The 19,673-nt window shown below is 39.6% G+C and overlaps 3 protein-coding genes and 1 non-coding gene across 5 annotated transcripts in view; all 4 read right to left on the bottom strand.

Moving 5' to 3' along the window:
- Positions 1-1,084: 1,084 nt before the first annotated feature.
- ppp1r15b (protein phosphatase 1, regulatory subunit 15B) lies at positions 1,085-5,425 on the bottom strand. 2 transcript variants are annotated; one of them, XM_044356287.1, is made up of 4 exons: positions 4,989-5,425; positions 3,727-4,157; positions 2,797-3,696; positions 1,085-2,060 (listed from the first exon to the last, which is right to left on the bottom strand). In XM_044356287.1, the coding sequence occupies exons 1-4, from the start codon at positions 5,152-5,154 to the stop codon at positions 1,851-1,853; spliced, it is 1,707 nt and encodes a 568-aa protein (XP_044212222.1). In that variant the 5' UTR covers positions 5,155-5,425; the 3' UTR covers positions 1,085-1,850. The 2 variants fall into 2 exon arrangements, with proteins under 2 accessions (XP_044212222.1, XP_044212221.1); XM_044356286.1 differs by having other exon boundaries at positions 2,797-4,157.
- A 477-nt stretch (positions 5,426-5,902) lies between these two features.
- On the bottom strand, positions 5,903-10,142 carry rps13 (ribosomal protein S13). Its single transcript, XM_044356289.1, has 6 exons — positions 10,062-10,142; positions 9,452-9,500; positions 9,254-9,332; positions 7,205-7,374; positions 6,614-6,714; positions 5,903-5,977 (listed from the first exon to the last, which is right to left on the bottom strand). Exons 1-6 carry the CDS (start codon positions 10,082-10,084, stop codon positions 5,944-5,946), a joined length of 456 nt encoding a protein of 151 aa, XP_044212224.1. The 5' UTR covers positions 10,085-10,142; the 3' UTR covers positions 5,903-5,943.
- On the bottom strand, positions 6,213-6,344 carry LOC122986580. The gene has a single exon (XR_006404339.1). It is a non-coding gene; the product is annotated as a small nucleolar RNA SNORA19 (small nucleolar RNA).
- A 2,108-nt stretch (positions 10,143-12,250) lies between the features above and the next one.
- Positions 12,251-19,673, bottom strand: part of pik3c2a (phosphatidylinositol-4-phosphate 3-kinase, catalytic subunit type 2 alpha) — a 48,542-nt gene continuing 41,119 nt past the window's right edge. The window contains exons 24-33 of the mRNA XM_044357206.1: positions 18,866-19,035; positions 17,937-18,093; positions 16,970-17,079; positions 16,194-16,401; positions 15,961-16,085; positions 15,543-15,660; positions 15,367-15,448; positions 14,761-14,867; positions 14,527-14,652; positions 12,251-14,434 (exon numbers count right to left, since the gene is read on the bottom strand). Of these exons, the coding sequence (XP_044213141.1) occupies positions 14,252-14,434; positions 14,527-14,652; positions 14,761-14,867; positions 15,367-15,448; positions 15,543-15,660; positions 15,961-16,085; positions 16,194-16,401; positions 16,970-17,079; positions 17,937-18,093; positions 18,866-19,035 (1,386 nt within the window). The 3' untranslated portion in view covers positions 12,251-14,251. The remainder of the gene's footprint in view (positions 14,435-14,526; positions 14,653-14,760; positions 14,868-15,366; positions 15,449-15,542; positions 15,661-15,960; positions 16,086-16,193; positions 16,402-16,969; positions 17,080-17,936; positions 18,094-18,865; positions 19,036-19,673) is intronic.

Here is a 19,673-nt window from a genome sequence, read left to right as displayed (position 1 = left end):
TCCATGTTGTTTTGGACCATTTCTACACACTGCAGACATTTAATTGGATCTTTCATGATTGAAACACATGACGGAGCAAAAACTACAGACTGGATACATACTGTATAACCCACTACATACTGTTTTTGTGATTTGTGGGTCAGAAGATGTCAATTTAGATCAACAATTAGTTGAAAAAATTAATGTTTTTAATACCTCTAGATTACATGCAAATGCTGTTTAAACACTGCATTTCCATGTGAAGCAGGTCCTAACTACAGGTTGAAAAATATTCAATGACATGCTTTTGAATTAACAGTTAAAATGTGACCCAGATGTCTTAAAAAACTTTGATATTTCAACCAAAGTTAGCTCAGTTTTAACACAGACTTGTATATGCCTTTTTACCTGCAAATCACCAAGTCAGTGCTTTCTGGTGGAGAACAGTACAGTGTGTGTAAAACACTAACAAGGGAGGGTGAGAGGTTATGTTGTTACCTTTTTATCACCATGGGTGGAAGTCTCTATACTCTACTAGTAGAATGAACACACTGGGTGTGTGCAAACTGGGTAAAAGGTTAGACTGCTGTTTTTGACCAGAGTAAGGCTGATGTTGCTGATTTTATTTTGAAAAGGTGGATAACATTGTCCATGTTTCTGTCATTTTAAGATGTAAACAGACTGCAGTGTGCAGTATTTTATCAGTATCTGTGACACAAAACTGAACTTTCCTACAACAAAGTCAGATTTTAATTGATTGAATTGATTCTCCCTTTTCAACTTTTTGTGAAGACAACACCCAACATCTTGGCCTCATTTTCTGTTTTAAATGTGTCATTCAGGATGTTTTCTGCAGTGTGTGTTGTTTACATATTTCTGGGACTTTGTGTACTGTCTGAATGTCACTTTCAATGCCCGAGGCAGGAACTGGCAGACAGACAATTTACATACGTAGGCCTGAGTTGAAAACAGGAAGTGATTTTGATCAGAGTGGCTTTCTGTGTCTGTCTGTGTTGTTTGGTTGCATTTGGTTAAACAGATCATGTGTGCTCTCTTCTCTTTATGGTTTGTGAGACCTACAACTACAAAACACATAACTATAATGTAATAAAACAATTTTTATTTGTTCAACAAAGCACCTAATGACAAATGTGCTACAACTTTTTGACATATTTTCAGCTACATGATGTTATCATGAGAAGCTGAGTGGGTCACATGGGACAAAGTGTTTGAATCATTTCAGACAATATAATAATAATAATAATAATATCAAAGACATCCATCGTCACACTCAGTGCTAAAAAGGCTGCTATTATGTGCCAAAATACAACAAAATACAAGGCAAAAAAAATTAAGAACTAAAATATTTGAACAGTAAGACAAGAACTGCACCAGAACTTCGTAGGTATCCATCGTGCTTAAATAAAACTCTCCAAAAACACTTTGTACTGTAAAGCTCCGCTCTCTGATGATATCATCATGATCTACTTGTCACTTCTAGATTCACCACTGGGAATTGCTCAGACACATAAAAACATGTACAAACAGTTAAAACCACCAGTAAAAAATAAAAGACAAGCTCCATAGGGCATAAATAAGTTACATTACTAGGTCAGCATATAAGGCATACAAAAAACAACATTCCAAACATTAATGTTGAGGTTAATATGACAAAGTGTCAGTCAGTGCAACAGTCACACAATGTATAAAACCTTTTGAGGTACAAGGTTGTTCAACTTGACACCGAACATTAAAGTTGGCCTAACATCAAATTTCTAATTGGCCTAAATCAAAAATCACTGTTGCATTGCAACCAATCACGAGTCCTCATCCGAAAAGGAAATAAAACATTCAGTGTTCAGGGCTTTGATTTATTTCAAGGCACCGTCCAGGTACGCCTGGATCTTCTCTCTGTGAGCCTGGCTGAAGCAGTGGCCGATGGCCTGCTCCGTTTCCTGGATCCGCCTCCGGAAACGGTCGCGATCCCGTGCCATTTCTTCCCAGGGTCCCTTGCGAGACGCCTGTCGGGCAAACGGCCAGGTCTGCATGACGTGGACTTGGACAAGAGGAGAAAATCGCACCTAAAATAATAAATAAATAAATAAAGACAAAAAAATTAATACATTTGATCAGATGATACTAATGGTTATAAGGAATGTTGTGTATGCTTGTAACGTATTTCAGATAAGGGACATCCAAAGTTCAAATATGAGTCACTCAGATGTTATTAAAGCTACAAAATCAAGATCTTTGCACTTTCCCACACTAATTTTGAAAGATGTGCCGTCAGAACGGGATTCCACTTATTTTTCTGACTCAGGGTTTATTTTTTGACTGATGTAACAGTCAACTGACGAGCAACACTGCTGCAACTTCAACTCATGCACGTACAAGTCAGACTCTCTGCTCTATCACTGGAGTCACATGACCGGCTTAGTCATGACGACTGGTGCCGTTGCTAGACGACAACAAACAACAACTCAGCTGAACAGACTACAGTACGTGCCGACTGAGACAGGAATAAACCCTTATCACAGTAAGAGGATGACGCTCCCTTGTGATATTAATGTATGAACTACAAATAAAGGATCACATGTTCTTAGTTTTGGGAACACTGGCTGAAGATTTTCATCCACAGCAGAATAAAGTGAATAGTGAATTTTTTTAAAACATTTTTTCTCAATGTATCAACAGTCACAGAGAAGACTATTTTTATTTCAAACTCCCCAAGGGTGTCACTGAACCATTTAAACTAATCTTGTCTTGTGTATGTTTAAGGTCTGGCGGTTCAGCTAGAAAATATTAAAAGATAATAACCTTTTTCTGGGTGGTGCTGGCCTTGCTTTCCTTCTTCTCCTCTGGAGCTGACCGAGATGTTTGCCCAGGTCGTTTCCAGGGTACCACTATTTTGTCTGGGTGGGAATGATGCTTTAACTGCCTCTCTGATGGAGCGGTTTTGCTGGTTCTGGATCTTCGGGGTGTTGTTGGCTCTTTTTCACATTTCTTCTCCTTTTTGGGTGGACTCTGTGTGAGGCAGACATCAGGGACATCTGGATCTTCTCCAGACGGGAGCTTGGTAGTCGGGGAGCTGTGGAGACGGGCTTGAAAGTTGAGTGGGTGGTACGGGTCGTCCTTCTGGCAGAGGGACTTCCACAGCTGCTCCTCTTCGTCATCCTCGGACGAAGAAGGAGGGAAGCTGCTCTCCTTCTCCTCGGTGTCAGTGTCCGACTTGGAGGGAGGTGCGGGAAGTGAGGCTTGTTGTTTTGTGGTGGATTGAGAGTTGCTACTGACTGTGCATGCAGTGAAACACATGGGGTTGTAGGGGTCATCGGGACATTTGAAGAAGTCCAAGAGCCTCTCGCTCTCCTCCCTGTCGATGTCTGGGCTCGATCCATCCGAACTGGCCCAGCTGCTCCAGCTGCTCTCGCTGTCAGAGCGACTGACCCAGATGTTGAGGCCTCGAGGCCCCAACGGCTCCTCGCTGGCCTTGCTCACTGACATGAGGTCAGTATCGCTGCTGTCCCTTCGCGCTTCGCTTTTACTTTTTCCCATGTTTGTGTTTGTTGATATGCAGGCAGAGAAAAAGAAGGGGTTGTAAGGATCGCTAGATTTCGACAGGGACTCCCAAAGCGCCTTACTTTCCTCGCTGTCGAATTCTACCACGTTCTGATCTTCCTCGCTACTCCAGTGACAGCTTCTTTCCTCTTCTGAAGTGTCCTGTTTGAAAACTTTCTCTTTCGAAATATCCTGTTTGAAGACTTTCTCGCCGCTCTTGTGACAGCTGTCGCTTGAACTAGAGCAGTCGCTGCTTGACACAAAGATGTTCCAGTCGCCGGGGAAGCCCATATTCCAGCCGGATTGGTGTCCCAGAAAGATGCCGTCGTCTTTGCCAGCAGTTCTCGCCACAAAGTCGTCCACTAGTCCGCAGCACAGGTCGTCAGCGCGTAGAGTGGACAGAAGGGCCTCGGCGGTGGATTTCCCGTTGAAGGGGTCACCGACGTCAGCACAGAAGTTGGAGAGGGGATTTGAGCCGCCGACCATGACTCCGTTGTCTCCGTCAAACAACGAGGAGAACAGGAAGGACTCGGTTGGGTTTGTTGCCGTGGTCATGTGTTGGATGTGCTGACCTGTCTCGTCTGTAATTCTTACATGCACCTCAAACCTGAACATCTGGAAAACTGGGGAAAAAAAGAGGAGGAAAGTTAAGAGTTAAGAGATGCATGAATAAGAATGATTTGAATAATGATTTAAAGTAGTGGTGAATACAATGGTGGGTTAGTTATTTTTTTGTTTCAGTTTCTTAAAAAAGGTGCACTTATCTATCTTTTGATTAAAAATAGTAATAAGTGTTTCTGGGAATATTATAGGAAGTAAACTTCTACTATCAACTAACAAATATAATACTAATAAGGCTGAATGATATGGAAAAAAGGATTATAATAAGAAAACCTATATTAAAATATACACAAGTTAACAGCACATCATCATCATCATTGGTTTACTTTATGTTCTTCATGTTGAGAGTTGTGATCAGAAGTAAAACTGGTAGTTATTTATATAGATGATTTTTTTTTATGTTAATGTGTATTTAAGAAATTAATCCGGCTGAAAACTGAGATGGTATTTGATCTGGATTATATATAGCAGACTTTTGTGTTATGATTCATAGTAACAATCCTACAAATTCCCCTTTCAGTAACACAGGAACTCTACAGGGACGCAAACAGGACGAAAATAAGCTTCTGTATGAAGATAATAGACAACTGGGCACCACTAACATCTACTCTGACCTTGTTTAAATGTCTTTATAATGGTTGTTATGATTAAATTCTATTTCCTTTTGTCGTTAACTTTCTAAAAAGGAGAGTAACGATGCAATTTACTGATAACCGGACTCTCCAGTTAACAGTAAACGCACCGCAACGGTTAAACCGTCACAGAGAGTGAAGCAGATAAAGAGAATAAAAAACAGCAGAAGAGTAAAACCACCTACGAGTTTTAACTCCTACCTGACATGAAGGTGTAGTAAATGACCTGAACCAGCAGTCGAAGCTGTTCCCACAACACGGTGAGTAATTGTTTGGTCCAAGGCAGAAGCGCCATCCCTCCTCCGCTGTCGAACTTCTCCATCGCCGTCCGTTCAGAACTCGTCTCGGAACCGACAATCGTGGCCATTTTCTCTCTCTCTCCTTCTTTACGGCTTTACGGCGCTAACGTTCGTTTTAAAAATCACGTATTTTGGTATTCCTCGTCGAAAACCAAGAGATTTCGCGTATTTGTCAGTGACAGATGAGCGTTGTTGTTGAGCTGTCGCTTCATTTTCCGGCAAGTCTGTGCCATTTTTAGATATCCTTCGTCAAATGCGATCATGTATTGTCTCCATGTTCTCAGTTGTGTTTTTGTCTTGATTGTAAGAGTGAATGTCTCGCTGTTGCACCAGTATCCTTATATACAAAGCCTGACGTCAGCCGACGTGCCACACCTCCCGCCCCTTACGTAATAAGCTACGCCCCCATATTCATGCGACGTGTGACGCACGGAAAGTGCTCGTAATTTCTAAACCTATTTTGGGAATTCCATATAATAAACACTTGCATAAAAATTCATTGAAATCAAATGATGTAAAACCGAAGTTGATGTGATAAGAGGAAGTTCTCAAAAGACTCCAAGCAAGTGAAAAGCAAAAATGTAAATGAAATTGTACCCTTTCCATTTCAGTCCCACATTATTAACCTACTCGTTTGCTCTGTTTACATTCCCTTATATACATTTTGTTTTGGCTTAATCCCAGTACAGACAAAATGTCTGTACTGGGATTAAGCCAAAACAAAATGTTTTGTTTGACCACTAACAGATTTATAAGTGAATTTTAAGAGACAAGATATGTATAACACTTAGTAATAAAGAAGACACACACAACAAATTCCAATTTCAACTGTTTTATTAATCCAAAAAGTGTAGAGTTTATGCCACCAGAGCTGAAGCTGTAGAGGACTCGCTGTAAACAGAGAGAGAAAACATCATTAGATGCAACATTCCTAAATTATACAACAACAAAACTGAGACAAAATTAAAGAAAACATGTTAGTGACCATTCAAGTGTGGCTTTGACTGTCATCATTCCTTTCAATTTGACAGACAATCCTTATATTTGGTTTAAAATAAAATCTAAGAATTTATTTTAATCTCTACAAAAACTGCATATAGCGTAATATACACAACTGTTTAATTTATAATGTGTGAAGGGGACTGGCAGATGTGGCACCAACTAGCCACTCTGCTAATTTACCTCCAGCTTTTTTTCTAGCACAACAGAAATATCACTACTCAAAAAAAGAGGAAGAGCAGGACAATGAATTGTGCAGTTTTTCCACATATGTAGCCCATGTGGACTAGTTAGCTATAATCCCATGACACTAGTGACTAGTTTAAATTTATCACCGTTTGACAAAAGTGGACTCAAGTTGCAATATGACATTTTACAAGCAAATTAATTTTTTTGAACAGGAAAAGGAGCATCCACCTTATCTTACAGAACCAAGCAAGTTCTCTAAAAAAAAATGGACCAGCATGTGACTGGTGGCTAATGTTGGTTTAATGGAACAAGAAAACTCTCAGCAGAATCAATACGTACTACTTCCAGTTGGGGGCCAGTACTCTCTTGGTCTTGTAGTAACGGGCCAGCCTGTGGATCCTGCTTTCAATGAGAATCAGGCGGAACTTGGCATCCTTGTCCTGAAAGTAAAGTACCAAAATGTTAATATCGAACATGTATCAAGTCTACCACATTTTGAATTACTGAAGCTGTGAATCCTTCCATGTAGACCCCAATTAACTCCTGCTGCCAAAAGGTGCATTCACTATTGCTATGAGCAGTTTTTTTTTTTAAGTCGTTCTTGAAAGAAATGCTACATTTCCGCTTTAAAAGAAAATAATGTTGGGGATTTATGCTGAAACTCAATGTTTACAGTATTAATTTTGTAATGAACTCTTTCTCATCTACATGTATGAGTAAAACCATTGTGTGGGTGTGCACAAATTAGAATAATGTTTGTTGTACTAAGTGGGATTTACCCCCAACAAAACTAAAATACTTCTCATTTGGAGGCAAACGGGATTTTCAAAATGTTCAGGTGACATTTGTGCTATAAGCTAAACCAAATGACAACTGATTGTCCTATTTGGCAACTCAAAGTGCCAATATTCTAGCCAGGTTTTATTATACCTTTCTGTTTCTCTCCAGATGCTTCCTGACTGCCACAGCCTTCTTGATGAGGTGGTAGAGATCCTCGGGCAGGTCAGGGGCCAGGCCCTTGGACTTGAGGATCCTCAGGATCTTGTTACCGGTGACGAAGCGCACCTGGGCCACACCATGGGAGTCCCTCAGAATCACACCTAGAAGAGGTGACAAACAGATTTACAATCTATGACATACAGGCTGGAAACTTGGACATTGTATGTTGCTCACAAACCAACATTTTGCATTACACATTTGTCATATCAGTTTTATTGTTTCACTTTACTTTTTAGTAAAACAATTTAATAAATGTCAGATAATGGCTAAACTTTGATAAGTCCTCCATCTAAACTAACCTAACAGATGCTTCATGTTACAAAAGCAAAAGGGAAACCACTCCAAGGTTTGTAGTGAATGATGATTAACCAGAATAACATACTTGACAGCTTTCATCAATGATATTTAGCTGTTGCCAGGATGAAATAACTTCCTTCAAAACTACAGAGACAAAAAGCCTTGAGAGAGATATCAGATCAAACACTTAGAAAATATGCTGATAATTTCTTTAAAACTGATTAAAGTTAAGTTTTGTATATTGATGTAAGAGCTAATAACATGTGGCCAAATAAATACATCTTATCCTGCAAACAACCGTGACAGGACTGTTTCCTAACATGTTTAGATCTAGCTGGGACTAATTAACTCTAGTTGGGAATGTGAAGTGTGTAGCTGAGTCAAATGTTAGAAACTTTGCAAAAGCCACTGAAAGTTCAAATAAAGGAGGGAAGAAAAATATTTACAGGGAAATCATATTAATATACAATAGAAGCTTACACAGTGAGCACTTTATTAGGAACACCTATACAATCTAATGTGATGCAATACAACAGCTCTGCCATGAAAGCTTAAACATTTTCAGTTTCTGATGAAATTGTCAGAAAAAGGTGATAGTTCTACTTTTGGTTTATTATTGAGGATGTAGTGGGTGGCGGTGGTGTACTAAGAGCATTTAAGTGTTCCTAATATTTTGCCCTCCTGCTTTTCTTTTTTCATGCAGGAGATCCCTTGTTTTGTTACCTGGTCTAAACAGACTGCTGAGCAGACAGGGTCTTATGTCTGAGCTGCATGACTGTACAGTGCTTTAGTTAGACAGCTAACATTGTTCATACAGTAAAACACACAATACAAGTGGACTGTGATACAATAAAGCAGTAAGGATGCTAAGATACACAAAGGGGTGAAGACAATTTGTCAAATTTTAGAATTATGTACATGCAATTAATTTAATCAAACCCAACTGTATCCGATTCTGCTGAATATCGTGGACAATATGGTTATTGTTTGATTTCTCCCCAATAGCACTATGCACAGAGAGGTCAAGCTTTTCTGGTGGGCCTGGTTTTTAGCAACAATTACTAAGATTAAGACAATTACTTATGGTCAGACACACGTCAAAATAGGTCAGGCATGCTGGATTTGCAGTCGCCCAGATACTCAACTCATGCTCCACAACCTGGACCATCCACTGTCAGTTGTATATTTTCTTATCTCACATATATTGTAGAGGTGCAACAATTACTTAATTGCCAAAAAATGAATCGCCAGCTATTTGACAACCAATTAAATGTTTTGAGTTTATTTTCTATCTTTTCAGATTCTCTGATTCCATCTTTTCAAATGAGAACATTTGATGGTTTATTTAGTCCTCTATGATAGTGTATTATATATATTTGGGTTGTGGACTGACAACATTTTGAGGACACCACCATGGGCTTTAGGAAACAGTGATTGCCTTTTTTCATAATAGTGACATTTTACAGACAAATTAGTTGAGAATATATTTGACAGATTAAATTGATAATGAAAAATAATAATTAGGTGCAGCCCTGATGCATGTCCGTTGAAGATGCCTGCATCATTGACTTAGGCACTCTGAGCAATACAAGTACTTCTTGTCGTATTTGTTTAAAACTCGTTTACTACTCTAAACATTTAATAAATTACCGAACAACATTTATTTCCTATAGATACACTTACCAATCTGGGATGGGGTCAGGCCCTTTTTGGCCAGCTTGAAGATCTGCTCTTTGACATCATCAGATGTGAGCTTCAGCCACTGTAAAAAAAATAAATAAATAAATAAAATGTTTAAAGTCATTGTTTGCTTGACTGGTAGAAAAAATACTTATTATCGGCAGTAAGTGAGACTCTAACATGTTGTGGCTGAATACTCACAGTGGGAACACTACGCCTGTAAGGCAGAGCTGACTGGGACAAGCCCTTTCTGTAGAGAAATGAAACATGCGACAAATTAGACACCTTGAAAAGTTACCGGGGAAACATTAAAGCAAATTAACGAGACTAGTATATTCCCAAGCAATGAATAAAGACAATTTCTAGTAAATTCTAGGCTCAACTGTGGATGGACAGAGTGATGGGCCGGCTAATGCTAGCTTCACATTAACACAACCGCTATCTATTGTAAAACTTAACGTCAAGTGCTTTTGTTAAAAAGGGGTTTAACTTCTTCATCAACATCACAAAAGAAATATTCCATCTGGGGTGTGAATGTCTGATATATCATTGTCAAACTTTTAAGTTTAATGTCAAGCAGCAAAAATGTGGTGAGCCGCCAAGCCAAGTACCGTCGGCTAATGGTAACTAGCTTGCAGAGGATGTCGATTCGAGGGTGCATTTATTTAAGTGATTTTATCACTTTTGGGCTGAATTTAAGAGTTCAAACTGATCCTCCACCGTCCATAACATGTTCACATTCAATATCCTACCATTAAAACCGACCTGTCTCGGGTAAATCTTAACTTTATACGATAAAACCGGAGCTTACCCGGGAGCGTGCATGCGACCCATGATGGCGGTAGAGGAAGAGAGGCCGCACACGCGACAGAAAAAAGTATTTTGCGCCTGCGTCGGAAGTGACGCAACGGCGTACAGAGGAGCCGTATTGACGCTGCCTGACGCATTCAAGATGTATTTTAAACGTAAACAGATTTCTTTGTAGCGCGTTAAAAACATTAAACGACAAGAAAAGTTATAAATTAAATAAAATTTATAATTGTTTTGTCGTGTAGGGATTTACTGGATGGCATCTAAGCAGTGGTGGAAAGTAACTAAGTATATTTACTCAAGTATTGTACCTATAATCTTGAGGTACTTGTACTGGGCTCGAGTATTTCCATTTTCTGCAACTTTATACTTCCACTTCACTACATTTCAGAGAGAAATATCTGAAATGTAGAGAACTTTCTACTCCACTACATTTATCTGACAGCTTTAGTGACTTTTCAGATAAAGATTTGACACAATGGATAATATAACAAGCTTTTAAAATACAACACATTGTTAAAGATGAAACCAGTGCTTTCCAACCTTTTTGACTGGCAACTTACAAAAAAGTGTTTGGGGTGCCTTGTTACATTTCAGATGTCTAAGAGTTGTTAGCGGCTCCACTAAATCTCTAATCTTGTCATAGTTTCATGTAAATAACTGTCCCGAAAATAACTTGTTTTTTCTTCTTTCCTCTCCCATTAATCATCTTGCGACCCTTCAGATTTATCTGGTGACCCTTTGGAGGGGTCCAACCCCTAGGTTGGGAACCACTGGACTAAACTAGATAATTGTATAGTTCAAACTAGCTCCACCTCCAGCAGCTACAACACTTAAATGCCGCTTACACACTGATGCTTCAGTATAATTATATATCAGTTATGGCAGAATGAGTACTTCTACTTTGATACTTGAAGTACATTTTGCTGCGAATACTTAAATAGGATTTTTCATGCTGGACTTTTACAATTAAGTATTTTTACATTGCTGTATTGGTACTTTTTCTTAATTAAAGGATCTTAATACTTCCACCGCTGCATCGAAGTATCCAGAGCTAGAAAGTCAATTACAAGCAAGCAGCATTTCTGATATAAATTGTATATAGGTTATTTTCCTCGTGTTACTCCATTTATTATTTAGATGTCACTGAAACGTCCCCAAAACAGATTCTTCCTCAGTGTGTGTTCAATCGTACATATTTCAGATTATTATGAAGCTGGTGGTTTAAACTTTGTAACAAACTAACACCAAAATGAATGAACTTGATCACTGACCAAGCAAATCAGACTGTAAATCTCTATAAACAATGTGAGCCCCAGAGGCCACAGGTTTACGGTGAAGAACAAGTTTTTTGATTATTGGGACAGCAACATTTTACAATATTGCAGTATTGTATGGGCTTTAAGAGAGGCACCGTGTTTGGTCTTCAGGCTTGGTCCTATGAAGGGGCTCTGTCAAACATATTCTTAAAGCCCAGTAATACTGTTCTTATTCATGCATATCTCCTTACAAATCTATATTTAATGAGATTACTACGTAACAATTGAAGCTGGAGCCAAAGAGTATTCCTGTGCAAGACTGCTGGATGGTGCTTTTAGCTCTTTAGGGAAATTATATTTTAGGTATTTTTGTACCTGTGTCTGATCCCATAAAAGGTTTCAAACCACAAAGCAATCAATAGCACCTTTTCACAGGGGTGGCTGCAGCTCAGCATGGTTGGTGGTTCAATCCTGAAGTCCTCTTGTCCACGTGTCAAAATGTCCTTGGAAAAAACTGAAGTCACTTTGGACAAAAGTGTCAAATGACGGTAATGCTACGGATGAGTGTAGGAGGTATCTAGATTTGTGTCCTCGGGGCCACGACAGAAGCAACTACAACTTTTAATTTTTTAAGCATCCACCCTGGAACAGTGTAACTATTCTTCACACTGAGTGATGGAGAAGTTAGTTGTTGTGACTGCAGTCTCTCTGGGTTGAAGCCTTGAATGCGAATGGAGAATTCTCCATAAAATACCACCAAAGCAATCTTGAAATCTGAAAACCTGGCTGGAATACAAATCCTGTATTACACACTCTGTGACCCTTTTTGGGTAAAAAGAAAGTTGGAAAAAGCTGCTGCAGTGTGTCTGTAATTCACACCGTTTACTTGCAACCAACACATTTAACACAACAGAAACAAAGACAATGTCACTTCATATTTGTTCCAAAAACATTTAATTTGCTTTAGGAAAGAGGGATTACAGTACAAACTGATCCATTCGGGTTACAGGTCACCAATTAAGAATAAATAACTGGCCATGTTAATACAAACTCTGCTTGCTTTCTTTGTACAGTCACTAAAAGAGTGTATCAAGTCACTAATATTTATAGTGATAGTGTGAGTGTAGCTCTTAGATCATAATTGTCTTGTAGATCTTCTCTTTAAAAAACATTTTTTTCAGATAAATTCTTAATTTCTTTATTAAACATTAACAACAACTTTAGATTTATAGTTAGCTAGTGGAGAGGAAAGCAGCTAATCTCTTGCTCAGGATCTTGTTCCCTTTTTGTGAAGATGTTTGAAGTTAAAGTTGCCTTTTCCGCACTGATCTGTGTTCAGTTTGCCTGAAATTCCCTCAACATTCAGAATGTTTTCTCACTTACATATCATAAAATCTGTCTGGATCTGGACTTCACTGGCAGTTATAGAAAAAACTTTTCACCCAGTAACTCATCACGGCGTCATTACACCACTGGTATGCACTGGAAGTGAGAGTGGTATTGCTGCCCGAGCTGAAACAGCCTCATGTCCAGACTCCAGCAGTAACTCAGTTCCTAAACTGCAATATCAAAAAAGCCTGAATTGTGGTTTTAAACCACCTGAAGGAAACACTGAACTAACTTTTGATCAGCATTACTGGGCAACTATAATCTCTTCATCATGAGCACTGACAAGAGCGTGTTCCAAAGCTTATGATGCACATTCCCCTTAAGGGTTGCTGTGTTGAAATAGTCAAGTAAAACCATGAGAGAAAGACCTGGTAGTGTGCATTTAGTGGCAGTCCACTGTTAGAAAAAAAAACCTTATGATGCTGGTCTGGCACCAGACCTGCTCAGGAAGAACTACTGATATAGCTTCAGAGAATATAGATGTTTCTTTAATAAGGACATATCACATTGTTAATAAAATATATCTAGCAATAAGGCCAAGTTGAGCATTAAAAAGAGATTGTGAGCACAAAGGCACCCTTGTTCAGCTCCCTACTCGGGAGAGTGGTTTGATTTGCCGTCCCTCTCAGTACTTTTGGCACATTCTCGGGGAATCATAAAGGTCACTGTTGATTTCCTGGAATCTGGTGTGTTGAACTACTCTACCCACAAGCCTCTGCTGTAAAGCAGGAAACCATGATGCCTCCTATTTGTCTATAAAGAAAACAAGGAAAATGTAAAAATGAGCCCCCTTTCTATTCCTTAAAAAATAAATGTGTCAATCTATATATACTCTTCTGAAAGTAAGCTGTTTTGGTCCTCTAATATCAAAATGTACAAAACATTACAGCTCTTCGTTATAGTTTAGGAAAAGAGAGACAAAATAAGTGGAGATTGTTTGTCACAAAAACAATCTTGATTAGTTGAAGAGGGAAAGAGAAAAAAAAAAAATGGTGAAGAATGGAGATCAGGCTTCCCTTTGAGGGTGCGTGAATCAGCCTGTTCGGTCGTCCTTTGAGGAGTTTTAATTCTGCATTCATGTCATATGGGAATAACTGTTGGAGCAACGTGATGATGGTTAAAAAACTTGACCGTGTTTGAATCTGTCAGGATGCCATGATGGGGAGTTTTCTGGAGAATCAGGTCGCTTCAAATCAGATGTTCAGCACATATACACTTAGTAATACATATTTGTCAGCAACAAGAATAGCTGTGTCCTACCAAGTCTAATATGGATACTAATCATAACATGATTTGTGTGAAGGAAATGTTCCATTTGGTTTGCCTGATTTTAAATGAAAATATCACTCATTATACTTCCAATTCGTCCTGTTTGATGATGTTAGAAAACAATAGGGTCCATTTCAAGACCCCCCCCAAAGTTCTGAAGTAGTATTATCATGAACTGAAAGCCGAGGTGACCAGTATTTTCAAGTAAGGTCGCATCTACCACCTTCCCCATGTGATGTGAATGCAGCTTTTGTCTGGAGAGGCGGGTGGGGGTTTAGAAGTAGGGGACGGCCGTAAGTTTGTACCACTTGACCGTCTCCTTGCTGAGGTCAAAGTCTTTGAGTCTGAGCGTGATGCCGCCCAGAAAGTAGTTCTCACGCAGCGACTCGGCACTGAGCACGCTCAGTTGCAGCTCGCGCAGGCCCAGGGATTCCTTGCTGTAGCTATTGTACACCAGCTGTGGAGGGAAGAGGAGGGAAAAGTGAGCAAAACTTTGGTTCTTGAGCCCAGAAATGTAATGTAGGCAGTAATTATTTTGTATTTCCTAACCATCTCATTGAAAGTAGGGTTCCTTGTTTTCCTTGAGATCTTTGTCTTGCGTTTGGAAGTCTTGTGTGGATCTGGAAGCAAGTAGGTTTTCACATATGGGTTTGGATCTGTTCCATCTTCAGAAACCTGATGTGGAGCAGATGGAAAAAAAAAAGTATGACAACAGATAAATAAAGAGAATAAGAATGAAACAGCTTAAGAATCTGTCAAAGCAGCAGCTATGGATGTGTTTACCAGGTCTCTGATGTGCATGACCATAATGAACAGAGTGCTGTTCCTGTAGGAGATCGAGAGTTTCACCTCTCCTTCCACCCGACCAGAGGTGGGACTCAGCGGAGGCTCTGCAACAGTCAGAAAACACACATCACATTCAGGAAGTCACATGAATATATCACAGATACAATCCAGAGCCACAAATTGTATGATAAAGGCAACAGTATATTCTGTATTCTGATTCTTATTACTTATAAAGAGTCTTTGATACGTTCACTGTTTTGGAGATGGAAGAGGAACTTACATTTCTCAGTGATAAACGCTTTTGACTGATTTTTTTACTTTCCACATTTTAATCATTATTTCAATTTACTTCTAATTTTGCACCACTAGTGGTAAGAATCTAAGAACAGGAAAGTTGTAAATTGTTTGTAGATTGGTTAAATAACTGACAAAAATCGATTAAAAGATTGTAGTTGGTTTTACTAACAATCTGAACGTTTCATTACGTCAGAGGGAAAATGAAAAAAAAAAAAAAAAAAGGTGTGTAAATAGATAAGAATCACATACAATGTCATGAGTATGACAAACAGCTGAAGAATGGGAATGAAAAGTGCAAGGGTTCACCTGGTGCTTTGGCCGTGGACTCTAAACCTTCTGTCTTGTCGTCCCGTGCAATCGGATGAAAGAAGGTATAGATCAGGTCACACTAGAAGAAGAGAACATGAGATTACTAATATTGTCCGGCTTTGATTACTGGCTACAGAGTGTGAGAGTGTGAGAGTGTGTGTGTGTGTGTGTACCTGGGTGACCTCTGTGGAGCTCCTCATCAGGTTGTGGACGTAATTGTTGAGCTCTAACTTCCTCTTAGCCGCCACTTCTTTGATGTGGGTGCGACCAAGCACCATTTTGTTTGGGAAACTAGAGATAAGGAGAGAAAGTCAAGACATACTCATTATTCTACAGAATATGATGTAGCTCTCCTCACTCTGCACTACTGAACTGAGGTATAGAAACATGGAAACCTCACAAGGTCATAGAGGGACATTTAAGTGGGCGATAGAGAGCTTGTAGGTAGGAGATATTAATCCAGAGAGAATATTTTTCTCCAAAACATGCCCAACAGGTTGTTTATTACTCTGTGGTCAGCCCTGATATGTCAACAACAAGTTCTGTATCTCAGTTTTCATTAAGATTAAAATAATGGAGGCGGTGGTCTACCTCGGCAGCTTCCAGAGGGGGAAGAGGATGGTGAGTTTGTTGTGGAGCTCCTGAAACTCATCAAAGGTGCGAAAGACAAACTGGGGCTCATTCTGACCATCCCTCAGGATCCTCACCACATACGTCTGAGCAGAGAGAGAGACAGGGAGAGTCAGTACTTTCCAGTTTAACTCCAGATATGAGATGGAACATGAAAAGTTGATCATCTTAAAGAAGAAAATGGTGGGACTCACATAGTGCTTGTCAGGGTTGTATCTCTTCTGAAAGGAGAAGATGGAAGCGTGGAGGATGCGGCCCTCCTGTTTCAGGGTGTACGTTTTGGGGGAGAAGGACAGGATGGGCTCGTCGTTTGCCGGAAGACCAGAGAATCGTAGCTGAGCCAGATTGTGGATGAAGAAGTTGAACTTGGTGGCCACACTGCCCAGACTGGACTCTATCAGCCTGGAGCGGAGGGGGGAAAGAGAGACGCAAAAGGAGACAATACAGAGTGAGAAGTGAAGGTGAGACAAGATTATTAACATGACGATGCATAAGCTCAAATGTAAATATGGTAATGGTTTTCTGTCAACAGGCTTAGATCCAATCCGGTCTGACTGGTCTTAGAAAAACAAAGTAAACCTGATCCAGCTTCTAGTGTGTGTGTCTGGAGGTTTTGTTCCTGTAATGTGAGACAGCATCTATTGTTGGTTTTTCCTGTCTTATATTGCCACCTGGTGGATTTTGAGTTTGTAGCAAAAAAAAAAAAAGAATTGTCCTTGAACTCACTCTACTCGAAATAACAGCTCTGGCCAAAATAGCAGCTGCACACATGGGAGTACTTGAGAAGAGAGAAAAAAACAATCTCAAAGGGGGAGCGCTCAATTTCTCCCTTTCTCTCGATGTTCCCGGTTTTGAGGTTGCGCAAAAGTTTAGGGAATTACATTTACAATATTTCACCCGGCCTGCCGAGACAGAAGTGGAGACGGTTGTTTTGAGGATCGGGGGGAGAACAATAAGTCAGTGTGTTCACCTGGTGAAGAAGATAGTGGCCTCAGCGTCTGTGTTGTGCGGCTGCAGAGCATCAAACACATACTTTAGATCCTGAGAGCCGGTCAGCTCTGGGAGGCCTGACGACGTCATCTAAGACATACACACACACACACACACACACACACACACCCATGATAAGAGATTAACTCACAAATTCAAACACATCTTTTAAGGTATTCATTTCCAACATAGCTTAGAAGATTTACCAACTTATGGCCCATCATGTATATTGACAGTTATTACATAATATCTACAGTATATATACTACATGTAGTGATAGGATTAAGATATTCAAAATAGTGTTCATCCATATTTAAGAATATCAATATAATTTTGCATGAAGAATGATTTTGGAAAATAAAAATGGTTTGAATTCATTCCATTTTTGATCATTGTCTTTTAAATGTTGTTTTAATGTATTATTATGTCTCATGGAAAGAAGAAAATGTGATATAAATACACTTGCCAATTTAGATAATACAATAAAAAGCAGCAATTCTTTTGAGAGACAACATGAAGAGGTCTTATACTACAGCGCGCTCTATAAACAGACATTTCCAGGACAACAGTGAAGCACGTTGATTTATTAGGAAAGCAAAGCAAAGCAACTCATGGCTTGCAAATCTTTTTATTCTGGCTCATGCAGGTGCAAAAAGAAAACAGTTCAGCTAAACTAGGAGAACTCTTTAAGAAAAGAGGTCAAATCTACTGAGAAAAGCGGCAAAGAAAAAGAAACTGAAGGTAGAAAAATGGCAAATTAGTAGAATAAAGATGCAAGAATATAGAATAACTAGTCTATAGCCACTCCTTCAATCCTGACAAAACTGTGCAACATTAAAGCAAACATCTTCTGCATGTGACTGTCTGTAAATATATAACTGAGAGTTCATGTAACCATGCAATAGTGTATATTGCTTGTGTGTGTGTGTTTGTGCGTCCTGCCTCACCAGTGACAGCAGGTTGAGGAAGAGTCCGGAGTGCTTGCGGATCAGGTTGTAGGCCTGGCAACACAAGTCTACAAACAGCTGGAAGCGACTGGTGGGACGCTCGCCTCCGTTGATGACGTACGCCATGTCAGAGGTCAAAACAAAGGGAGCTCGGTCCCTGATGGGAGAGAAGGTCAAAAAATTCAGCTTCTAAAAAGGGTCAGCGAATAAGTTCAAGAATATTGTCTCCGCTTTAAATCCCAAAGAAATTCTGGATTGGGAATGTGAATGCGCGACACTACCACATGGGCGCCCTTAAATAAGTCACTACAAAGCCTGTAATTACTTCAGTGGAGATGCTCAAAGGCCTAAAAATAGAAGAGTGTGGTTGTAGGGCAGCCCACCTGGACAGATCCCAGCAGGGAATGTGTGTGAATGTGCGAGTTACGAACCAGGTCATGCCTGGAAATACACATTAATCTTGCTGTGTAGGAATATAATAGCTCCTGCATCTGCAATTCAGACAATTCAACAATTCAACAAAAGGAATAGTGGGTCACTGAGTGGAGACTGGCCTTCTGATCAACTTTACTATTGATGACATCAAAACCATATGCCTGTCCTCGCTGAGTCATTCCCTTTACAGTACAACTGGGACAACTTTAGTGTGAGTGCTTTCATCACTTTCATTGGCGAAGCAACCTTTGTCCCAATCTGCCAACAACATTATATTATATGTTAGATTTCCCCACTGAAATCAGCTGATATAGAACCTTTCACCTGGTTTTATTACCTGGTAATAAAACAAATAAGACAACAATAAAGATCCAGGCGCACCCTCAGGGAAAAACCTTTAAACTCTCATAGAGCACGAAAGCATATTTCATCAGATGATCACTGCACGCATATATATACACACACAAACATGCATCAACATGTTTGATTTTCACCTTTTGAAGCTGCCAAACATCTGGGCGTGTCCCAGGAACTTGCCGAAGTCGATATGAAACATGTGACCTGTGGAGCGCAGCATGATGTTGTCGTTATGCCTGTCGCAGATACCCAGCACGTAGGTCGCCACGCAGCATCCAGCACACGAGTAGATGAAGTTCTCTGATGCCTGGAAAGAAGAAGGGAAGAGCCGGGGTGTGAATATTCAGTGTGAAGCACATTTTAAGAAAATAGCGTAATGTTGGCTGGTCTTGTTGCGGAGGGCAACCGTCAAAAAAATGCCTGAGAAGTAGGTGAAGCTTCTGACCAGAGAGACGAGAGGAATTCCCTACTTTTCCAGATGTTTTCTAGCAGACTCAAGAATAATAATAAAAAAAAAATATTTTCCATATATTTCCAGACTTTCCATAACCAACTGTAGTCTCAAAAAAAAAACAGCAAAACGCCATCTAAGCATGTCACTAGTAACACATTTATTTCTGCTTCCTGCTTAGTTTAAGGGTCAAATTTTGTTCGGTAGCTTTTTAGGGTCAATGCTTCTGAGAAGGGAGTAAGGTTTCACATTTATAGGAGTCAAAGGTCATACGGTTCTACAACTGCTATAAACTTTCAAGAGCACATAAATTGTGCGTTTTTAACTCCTCCACCATCAAATCATCGTGTCAACAGAAATTTATGGTTTTAATATGTGAGCCATTTCCCCCCCCCAATTTTCACATCACATTGCATTATAGGACACTAAAAAGCAGCTCAGTTGTATAACTGAGATTCATTATATATGAGATATCAGAGAAGTAATATATATTA

The sequence above is a fragment of the Thunnus albacares genome, chromosome 7 (genome assembly GCF_914725855.1).
Source record: "Thunnus albacares chromosome 7, fThuAlb1.1, whole genome shotgun sequence".
In the NCBI taxonomy this organism is placed as follows: Eukaryota; Metazoa; Chordata; class Actinopteri; order Scombriformes; family Scombridae; genus Thunnus; species Thunnus albacares.
The sequence above is the reverse complement of the archived record's forward strand: the minus strand, read 5'-3'. Positions and strand labels throughout refer to the sequence as shown.

Bases quoted from the DNA above. Each gene is read 5' to 3' on its own strand.
- ppp1r15b (XM_044356286.1), bottom strand. From the start codon at position 5,154: ATGGCCACGATTGTCGGTTCCGAGACGAGTTCTGAACGGACGGCGATG. The intron at 4,158-4,988 runs GTAGGAGTTAAA...TTTTTTCCCCAG, and splicing joins TTACTACACCTTCATGTCAG to TTTTCCAGATGTTCAGGTTT. The intron at 2,061-2,796 runs GTTATTATCTTT...TTATTATTTTAG, and splicing joins CCAGCACCACCCAGAAAAAG to GTGCGATTTTCTCCTCTTGT.
- rps13 (XM_044356289.1), bottom strand. From the start codon at position 10,084: ATGGGTCGCATGCACGCTCCCGG. The intron at 7,375-9,253 runs GTAAGTGTATCT...CACCTCTTCTAG, and splicing joins CCTGACCCCATCCCAGATTG to GTGTGATTCTGAGGGACTCC. The intron at 5,978-6,613 runs GTACGTATTGAT...CTCTGTTTACAG, and splicing joins CTGGCCCCCAACTGGAAGTA to CGAGTCCTCTACAGCTTCAG.